At 42.0% G+C, this 9,980-nt stretch overlaps 2 protein-coding genes across 3 annotated transcripts in view; one reads left to right on the top strand and one right to left on the bottom strand.

Moving 5' to 3' along the window:
- Window positions 1–3,132: 3,132 nt before the first annotated feature.
- On the bottom strand, window positions 3,133–8,167 carry LOC121562773 (calpain small subunit 1). The gene is made up of 11 exons (XM_041874967.1): window positions 8,062–8,167; window positions 7,680–7,751; window positions 7,004–7,040; window positions 6,692–6,784; window positions 5,206–5,263; window positions 4,851–4,915; window positions 4,637–4,705; window positions 4,290–4,368; window positions 3,990–4,106; window positions 3,824–3,882; window positions 3,133–3,679 (listed from the first exon to the last, which is right to left on the bottom strand). The coding sequence occupies exons 2-11, from the start codon at window positions 7,724–7,726 to the stop codon at window positions 3,653–3,655; spliced, it is 651 nt and encodes a 216-aa protein (XP_041730901.1). The 5' UTR covers window positions 7,727–7,751; window positions 8,062–8,167; the 3' UTR covers window positions 3,133–3,652.
- A 130-nt stretch (window positions 8,168–8,297) lies between these two features.
- LOC121562746 (transmembrane protein 87A) overlaps window positions 8,298–9,980 on the top strand; it is a 19,183-nt gene continuing 17,500 nt past the window's right edge. For both annotated transcript variants that reach the window (XM_041874949.2, XM_041874946.2), the window contains exons 1-2: window positions 8,298–8,677; window positions 9,269–9,341. In XM_041874949.2, the coding sequence (XP_041730883.1) occupies window positions 8,543–8,677; window positions 9,269–9,341 (208 nt within the window). In that variant the 5' untranslated portion in view covers window positions 8,298–8,542. The remainder of the gene's footprint in view (window positions 8,678–9,268; window positions 9,342–9,980) is intronic.

Below are 9,980 nucleotides of genomic sequence, written 5' to 3'. Positions count from 1 at the left end.
AAATAAACTGCTGTTCCAATTGCGTCCACTGGATGGCGCAATAGCAATTGTGTTAAGCAAGCAAACTGTTTATACCGGGGCAGAGCAAGTAGGTCAAGTCTGTGTTTACTCACAGCCGAGACATCAGTGACGCTGCAGTGAAAGCTAGCTACCTCATTGCTAATGAAATCGCAGTGGCTTCAAAACCATTTAGTGAGGGTGAATTTGTAAAAACATGCATGATGAAGGCATCGGAGATTGTGTGCCCTGAAAAGCGTCAGGCTTTTGTAAATATCAGCCTGACAAGAAACACAGTTGCAGACAGGATTTCCGATCTTTCAGTGGATTTGGACAGCCAGTTGAAGCAAAAAGTAAAGTCATTTATTGCGTTTTCCGGTTGCAATTGATGAAAGCACGGACATTACAGATGTTGCACAACTGGCCATTTTCATCCGCGGAGTTGATGACACATTGACCGTCACCGAGGAGTTCGTGGAGTTGGTGCCGATGACAGATACAACGACAGCAGCTGATATTTTTACCGAACTCGTCGGCGCGCTGGACAGGGTCGGAGTGGACTGGTCCCGCGCTGTCAGCCTGGCTACAGATGGTGCGCCCTCAATGATCGGGAAAAAAACAGGCGTTGTGACAAAGTTCAGAGAGAAAGTGCAATCTGCAAATGGAGGACGTGATTTTTTGACTTTTCACTGTATTTTGCACCAGGAGGCTTTGTGTTGCAAGTCATTAAAGATGGATAACGTCATGAAGGTGGTCATCTAAACTGTTAATTTCATCCGATCCAGAAGCCTGAATCACCGTCAGTTTGACAGCCTTCTCAGAGAGAAAGACCACATCTATGGCCTGCCATACCACACTGAGGTAAGATGGTTAAGCCGAGGTGCTGAGGCGTTTCTTTGATTTACGAGAAGAAATTGAACAGTTCATGGAAGAAAAGGGCAAACCAGTGTTAGAATTCCATTCCGCAGAATGGATGCAGGACCTTGCATTTATGGTGGAGGTTACAGAGCACCTGAATAACTTGAACAAACAGCTGCAAGGGCGCAACAAAGTTGTCACGCAGTATTATGACAGCATACGTTCTTTCAAGTTGAAGCTGTCATTGTGGGAGATGCAACTTGCCGGTGGTGATGCAGCTCACTTCCCCTGTCTGAAAAATGTGTGCGCGACCCAACATGTGGCAGACATGAAGCGGTTCAAAGATAAAATAACGGGACTGTTACGGGAGTTTGAGCAACGCTTTCAGATTTTTGGTGAACTGGAGAAAGACTTCAACGTTTTTTGCTCGCCATTCACCGTGAATCCCTTTGATCTGCCCGTCAGCATCCAACTTGAAATAATAGACTTGCAGTGTGACTCGGATTTGAAGGGCAAATTTGCCGCAGCTGGCTTGGACACATTTAATCAGAATCTCTTGCCAGGTTACCCCAACTTGACAGCCCTCGCTGCAAAACTGTTGTGCATGTTTGGAACCACATATCTTTGTGAGCAAGTTTTCTCTGTAATGAGCATAAATAAAACAAAGCTGCGCTCAAGGCTCACGCACAAGCACTTGAATCACATCCTGAAGTTGGCTGCCACTCAGGATGTGACGCCTGATATTGATGCGCTGGTGAAAGCTAAAAGATGCCAGGTATCAGGAGTCAAATAAACTATGCAACCCCACTTAAAGTGCTACATGAGACACCCTGATATAGTTCTGTGATCTGTGATATACTTCTGTGAATCACTGAGGCATTGTGTGTTTGTGTGTTCTTTGTCCTCAGAACTTTCAAATAACTTGAGGTGTTTTATGATTAATAGTGATGTTGTGCTTTTGGACACACTGTCCTCAGGCTCCAGCTTTATGTTTATATGTTTTTATGTTGATGTGCTATTGTTTTTAATTGATTTTATTTTATTTGTATATTTAACCTATTCTTGACTCTGTGGTTCTTGCACTTGTTTGGGGAACAGGATTTCATTCTTTTTATCTACATTTCTGCCTGAGAAATGACCCCCTGATATAGTTCTGTGATCTGTGAAACAGTTCTGTTAATCACTGAGGCATTGTGTGTTTGTGTTCTTTTTCTTTAGAATTTTCAAATAAACTTGACGTGTTTTATGATTAATAGTGATGTTGTGCTTGTACTATTTTGGACACACTGTCCTCAGGCTCCAGCTTTATGTTGTATGTTGATCGTATTAAAACAAAGAAAACAATCTGAAGTTGTTGTTTTTAAGTTATATATACCATGATTTTTCTGGTCCGGCCCACTTGGGAATACATTTTCCTCCATGTGGCCCCTGAGCTAAAATGAGTTTGACACCCCTGGTTTATAGAAATGTTGCGCAACATGAGCTCATGGGTTCTCATTAAGTGTTTGATTAGATTTTCGGAAACATTTGCATTGATGTCAGAGTGATTAGAGGGACAATAGAGTGCTGAGTACCAGGCAGTTAGCATGTTTGGTAGGCTACTAATGACCAGCAGCAGCATCAGAGCTTGGAGAAGCCTAATTACCGTGACTAAACGGTCATGCGGAATTTGACTGTCTTCATGACGCGTGACCGCCGGTGTGGCAGTAATACGGTCACCGCAACAGCCCTAGGTCAAGCTTAGCCTCCACATAGCCTATATTATAATATAAAAGCACCTATGTCTATAAAGTGATGCCCCCAGGTAAGTCCGATGACACGCCCCCATTACCATCCCCTCACCCAATTGGTGGCTCTGTCTTCGACGTTACACCCCGACGAGGGGACTCTCATTTTATTGGCTCTACTCCAAGTCCTTCCTCCGCGATCAAGCCCCCTTGAACAGCGGCTCTCTCGTTGCTCTGGAAACAGCCCGGTACCTGTGCACGTCATCAGCCGCTGTTCTTCTGTGTGCTTCTCCTTTTCCCCATGCAGTGTGTAAATAAAGTAAATAGGCAGCCAGGATTAGGCTATTAGTCGACAGAGGTGGAAGTTAAGAGTGGTGCTGATTAATAACTGAATAACAATCAACTTTATTATTGACTTGGTTTGTAAAAGTCAGTGAAATTACTACAATAAAACAAAAATATTAAAGTTATTTACAAACATATGAGAGAACATTTATTTAATGAGCAAAAGCAGAAAATGTAGACGTAATAAATGAGACAGCTGCAAGTATGAGGTAATATTGCCCCTTTATTGAGCACTAGAATGTATATATTACATTACATTACATAGCAGTATGGAATGTTTGACTAAAAATGTGTTGCCAGAATAAAGGAAAACAAAAATATAGTTGGACTATAGAAATGTAGTTGAGTTTGCCCTATTGTAGAGAAGGTAAATGTGTGCTTTCCTGGTGTTGCTGCAATGCTGCCATCTAGTGATAAACTGAATGAACATTCATGACTGAATGATGTATGAATAATAATAATAATAATATGCCATTTAGCAGACACTTTTATCCAAAGCGACTTACAGTCATGCGTGCATACATTTTTGTGTGTGGGTGGTCCCGGGGATCGAACCCACTACCTTGGCGTTACAAGCGCCGTGCTCTACCAGCTGAGCTACAGAGGACCACTATGAACGTTTGTATACAATAATAACAATGGTAATATGAAATACAAATCTTAAATGAGAGAGAGAGATTCATGAAGAGATTCATGTAGGCTTTTTGTAGGCTTTCCTTTATGTTTTATGAGTACATGGTCAACTGAAGCCACTGCGGAGAAAGCAAAAGACAATAAGAGGTGTGGTTATTTAGGTCTAATTTCAGTGCCTATATCCAGTCATTCATCTTAAAAATGGTCCCTAACCCTAAACACACCATTTATATTCAAAGAGCAAATAGTGAAAACTAATTTACCTCCTTGATGTTGACTTTGATACTTCCATTATCATCTTTGTCCAGAGTCTTGAAAGCTCCTGAAAATGCACAAAACACTATTACTGAAGGGTAATGAAAAGAAAATAGTCTGAAATCAAGAACATAATCGGACTGAGCAGGGGAATATTGAGGATGAGTCACTTACGACACATGGCGTCCAGTCTCACCAGGCACCCAATGAAGTTGTCAAAGTCCATGTTGCCCTGTTCGTCACTGTACCTGCGGACGATCAACTGGAATAGTTGGTCGTTGAGAGGGAAGCCTGCACACGGACATAACAGAGGAGAGACACCAATGTGACCAAACACATATATGCAGGAACAAGCTAGCTTTCATCAGCTGTCATGGCTGTTTGTTGTCAATATTATGACACTGTTATAAGGGCCTTATGATGACTAAGAAATATGCAATTCCATGTTCCGGTTCTCATGATCTCTGAGCTCACCTGCAGCTCTGAAGGCAGCGGGAAGCTCTTGTGAGGAGATGATCCCTGAGCGGTCTGCGTCATTTGATATGTAGATGCCCTGAATCAGAGCGGAAATAAGGTTACACCGAGAGGTCAAAGTTCATAGCACCTTTTATTAAGAATGTATTAACATGACATTTATAAACAACATTCTTACAGTAGTGGAGTAAGAGGACTATTGGAAGTTGTAAGTGGTGTTTATGAATGCCTTGCAAATACATGTAAATCATTTCTAGTTCAAGGCAAACGTTTTACAGAAATGTCCATGATGTAACACAATTATACAGTGCCGATTGTCAAAAATGTAACAAGAGGACTGAACTCACCTGCCATTTCTTGATGTTGTTCCATAAAAACTTGAACTCATGGAAACCTAGCTTTCCTGTGCTGTCGCTCTGTGTGTTCAGGGTTAAGGTAAAACTTAATATCAACTACTCTGATAGTAGTGTCAGCTTAGTATAGTATAGTATAGTATAGTATAGTGTAGTGTAGTGTAGTATAGTCTTCCATTCTAATACAGACACTGATGTGGAAGGATACGTCCATGACAGCCACCATGCTCCTGCATGACTCGATGCTAAAGCCGTCAGTCTTCAGGTCAGTACCTGAAATGAACACAGACAGACCACTCCTTCACTACAACACAGTAAACCATTCCATGGAACCAGTCTTGTGCTTAGACAGACTCCATTATGCGTGCAGCAGATGTCTAGATATGAGTAAAGTGTGTGTGTGTGTGTGTGTTTGAACAGAGAGTACATAGATACAAAAAGGCATGCATAGACATGCTCTTGAACATAAGGTTTATGCACACAGAGGTATAAATACTATAAGAATGCAATGACAAAGACAAGTATAGACACAAGCATGGTGTTTGTGTAAGAATAGGACTCACGTTTGCCAATGATCCTGTTGAGGATGTTCATCAGTTCAGTGGGGCTGACCTCCATGTCCTATAATACACAGATAGTAAATCTTCATACACTGCATATGCCTACATGTATTTGGGTCACAACTCAGCTCACAAAAGGATAAGGACACTGAGACTACTTTATCATTAAGTAATATATGATAAGTCATTTGCACAGATGGACCAAATACATTGTTTTCTCTGTATTTGTGTGTTTACGTGACATACTAGAACAACCAAAGTGATGCAAACAACTTTAAAACTTTCAGCAGATACATTTGCAGCAGGTATAGCTTTAGGTTTCATTCCGTATGAATCTTGTGTTCCCTCCCCTTATGAGTAAGGCCTCAATGAGGTCGGCTAGTTATCAGTTTAAAGTCAATCGTTGATGTTGAGCCTACCAGTAGAACATGTATCCACCCCTATCTATGATTCACACAATCTACACTCCCCACCCACACAAAACTAACCAGAAAAGAGAGCCGCCCTGTCAGACAATGGTAGGAAACACATAGAGGAAGAACCAGTCCCTCTTCTTGTCCGTGTCAACAAACCACATCCCAAGCCTCTTACTTCACCACTACCTGATCCAACAGCAGTGAATCATTGTGAGCAACCAGGCACCCAATGAAGTTGTCAAAATCCATGTTGCCGTGTTCGTCACAGAAGGGGAATGTCTGTGGAGCCCTGGGCTTGATGACCATAACCAATGGGGTGGAATCAATGATTTAACCCTCCCGTTGTCCTAGGGTCAAAATGACCCGCCACTGTGTTGAACCAACTTTATTTAATTTTTTTATTTTTTGGATAATTTGTGAGAAGGAGGCAGTGAGACTTTCTTTAAAGTCTCACTGCCTCCTTCTCACAAATGATCCCAAAAATATAAAAATTTAATAAAGTTGGTTCAACACAGTGGCGGGTCATTTTGACCCTAGGACAATGGGAGGGTTAAGCCAACAGGAGTGCTTTACTGTACTCTTCCAGAAGGCTTATATTGGTTGGCAGCAGTGCATGACGGACAGCACATTTGAAGCCTCAAATTCACCATGTCTGGGTGGCTGGATGAAACACATTCTGAAGACTGGCTCCAGATGAAAGAGGGTGAATGGGTGGAGGGAGGGGTTTGGAATGCAAACCAGACTTAACTGGGATACAACAGGCGACAACAGGGTTTCACTGATTGTACCAGTGTACCATCAGCCAATAAATGAAATACCATCCATGCCATGGATAGTTGGCTGCACCTACAAAATATATCCTTGTGGAACCCCACATAATGAAACAGCCTCTCTAAATCATTCAACAAGAGGCCTGATTATACAATGACACACTTATTGTACTGGATTTGATGGCCGAAAGCCTAAGATGAACTTCTCTGAACAGGATAGGAAAGGACAGTAGGTTCGGAGGTGAATAGGATAAGATATGAGAGTAGTAGAAGTGCATAAGTTGAAAAACAATAAGTCCTTACATCCCCAGCGAGTTGCTGGAACACCTTGCGTAACTGTCTCTCCTCGTCATTCTCATTCTGCTCCGCGTAGGCCAGAGGTCTGCGTGGTGGGGGCTAGGACACAAACACAGACCAGGTTCTGTTAACACTAACACTCACAGCCCTCTTCACTGCAGTCTGGCATGCAGGCCAACAACAGTTGTGGCTCATTTGCTTAAAAGAGTAGTGTTTACTTCTAAAACGTTCCAGTCTGCAGTGAGGGCACTATCATAAGACTATTATGATGTTCTGAAATTGTTATAAAGGAAAATGGGTGCTAAAAGGTTAACTCACAGGATCTGATGGCACAAATTGACCAGGGTCGATGTTGCTGTTGGAGAAAACCAGAAGGAGCTATTACTATTTAATAAATACTGAGTGTGCAAAGTCCTGAATGAAGTCAGTATACTGACAGTGTCTGTGTGTGTGTGTGGACGTGTTTAACTATTATTGTGGGGACCAGAAGTCCCCACAAGAATAGACAACAAACAAAAAAATTCACCAACTGGGGAAATTTTGTTAATCCCCATGAGGTCAAATGCTATTTCTAAGGGGTTTAGGGTTAAGGTTAGAATTAGTGTTAGGGTTAGAATTACGTTAAGGTTTACAGTTAGGAGCTAGGGTTAGTTTTAGGGTTAGGATTAAGGTTATGTTTTTGGGTTAAGGTTAGGGTTAAGGTTAGGGTTAGGGTAAGGGTAAGGGTAAGAGTACGGGTTAGGTTTAGGGTTAGGAGTTAGGGAAAATATGATTTTGAATGGGACTGAATTGTGTGTCCCCACAAGGTTAGCTGTACATGACTATGTGTGTGTGTGTGTGTGTGTGTGTGTGTGTGTGTGTGTGTGTGTGTGTGTGTGTGTGTGAGTGGGAGTGGGAGTGGGAGTGTGAGTGTGAGTGTGAGTGTGAGTGTGAGTGTGAGTGTGAGTGTGTGTGTGTGTGTGTGAATGTATGTGTCAAAAGGAGCCAGGCCTACCTCACAACATCCAGGATGCCACCAATGAGTCTTTTGGCCAGAAACATCTTTATGAGGGACAGAGGTGAAAATCTACAAAAGGAGTCAAGAGAGAAAAAATGATATGAGTTCGATCATCAAACATCTGATCGATTTAACAAAAAGGCGACAACAAAAATGCGACAGAGAGAAAAAGCAAACCATAATCAATTATGTCCGCCTGTAATAAATGTGTTATTAGTGTTGGGGCTCCCTCTGAAAACTTTGCTCCCTGGCCTGTATTGGTAAGCAGCACAAACAGCAGATGTCAAAAGTGACGAAGAAGACAAAACAAATCAACGTGAAACAGTCAGATAAACTTGTGAAGGCAATCTGATTGCCTTAAATTGAGAATAGTACTTACAGCGACCAATGCGTAGCTGAAGTCGGTAGACTGAAGTGATGGCACTCCTATTTGGTACAAATCCAGTTTTACAAGGAGTTATTTTTCAACGCATCAGAGCTTCACACCCCTGCCCAGTAGAGAAGTGCGCAACATAGGGAGAGACAGGTCGGGAATGACTCTGGGTCCTATAACCCGTAGGACTATGTCAAGAATGACTGGCATTTCCCTATTGATGATGTTACGGATGATGAGACTTATTCTGAAAATCTATTTGCATAACCTACAAATTGCATGCAATGTAGATGTCTGAAACGTGGGGGAACGTTTGAAAAAGAAGAAGCTACACCGTGTGAACTTGTCATTCTCCTTCCCCAGTTGAAAACGTTTTCTCCCGTTTGTTGTCCATGGAATACCGCCTACATTGTGATGTCAGACCAAGGACCCAAGCAGGAAGCAGGAGCGCTCGCGAAGTTGTCGCTGTGGCTGCTTTCTGGTACAAATGGCGAGCGCCATGAAAACATGGTTATTGACGGGAGACTTGACAAAAGTGCTATTCTTATTAATTTGTATTCACTTTACACGCCCGTTAAATGCAGTGTCAGAGCCGGGTAAATGGACCTTAAACGTCAACAGTGTAAGTTGCCTTGTCTTGTGCGTATAGTATTTTTGCTATCAAAGCATCATAGGTAGCCTAGGGCTATGATATCTTGTTAAGAACATTGTTTAGTTCAGCCAGATTAATATATTTCAACAGTTGATATACTGTCTTAGTCTACAGAAGGAGGCATTGAGACAATACTTGCCTTAGTTTTACGCACCATGCACGGTTCTGGCGACAATGTAATTACAACATTGTAACCGCTTCCACTGTATTATAAACAATGTAACACTATCATTCTCCCATTGATTAGGCTGTCCAAATTATCCTTATTATTTTACCCTATCAGTGCTAGTCAATATGGGGTTGTTTCACGAATAGTCAATACAAGTAATAAACAGTAAGCGATCTGATCCATTCATTCATAGACTTCCTGCCCCTGGGCAAATGTTGAATCTTGGCTCACCATCATGCCTACCTACATTCCATAATAAACTATTCAGCTATTTTGTTAAGATCATTTAAAACCCATCAGGTTTTTTTTATCAGAATATTGACTATCTAAATGTTGTCAAAATCTATTGCAGTAACCATATGTTTGACATTTTCTCACCGCTTGTGTTACAGGACACTTTGAAGAAGCAGAGCTTTTTCCTCTTCACCAAGACAATGTTTAACAATACTGTTATTCAGCTGAATTGTAAGTAGGCTATAACCTCTCTTATGTTTCTGCAAGTGAGGATAAAACTCAGTTATTTACTGAACCTTGTAGAATATTATATAGCAGCAACATGATTGCCCCTTCCTCTGACTAGTATTGTAGGATGGTGTACGGGTTGGTGTGAGGTGTGACCCAGGAGTGGTGCAGGATAGACAGTAGGCAGTAGGCAAGGTTGGTGAAACAAGGATCTTTACTGATGGTCCAAAAGCCAGGATACAAAACAACAGACTATACACGAAAACAAATGAGGAGCACATAGGTCTCCAAAAAACAGGCTAACAACAAACAATACAAAATATTAACTCTGACTGGAAAAACACAATGATACAGGGAGAACACTTCCTGAGTACCTGTAACTCAGTCACGTGATCCGACACTGATACGTACTGCTTGACATCAAGGAACTAGCAGAGAAAACTGAGCAAGGGAACACAGGGAAGTGAGGGCATAAATACACAGGTGAATCAGATAGCCACAGGTGACACCAATAGGCAGATAATTAGTCCCGACTGTGAGTGAGGAGGTGCCTATGGTTGTTGGAGGATGACACCTAGTGGGTCGCTCCGGAACTGCGACCCACTCCTGTAACAGTGCCACGCCTCTTACTAAACACCTCCC

The sequence above is a fragment of the Coregonus clupeaformis genome, chromosome 5, assembly GCF_020615455.1.
Source record: "Coregonus clupeaformis isolate EN_2021a chromosome 5, ASM2061545v1, whole genome shotgun sequence".
NCBI classification, from domain to species: domain Eukaryota; kingdom Metazoa; phylum Chordata; class Actinopteri; order Salmoniformes; family Salmonidae; genus Coregonus; species Coregonus clupeaformis.
This window is presented reverse-complemented; position numbering and strand designations above follow the sequence as displayed.

Coding starts and splice junctions, on each gene's coding strand:
- LOC121562773 (XM_041874967.1), bottom strand. CDS start 7,726: ATGTTTCTGGCCAAAAGACTCATTGGTGGCATCCTGGATGTTGTGAG. Junction 4,916..5,205: donor CAACAGGATCATTGGCAAAC/GTGAGTCCTATT, acceptor TGTTCATTTCAG/GTACTGACCTGAAGACTGAC. Junction 3,883..3,989: donor GAGACTGGACGCCATGTGTC/GTAAGTGACTCA, acceptor GTGCATTTTCAG/GAGCTTTCAAGACTCTGGAC.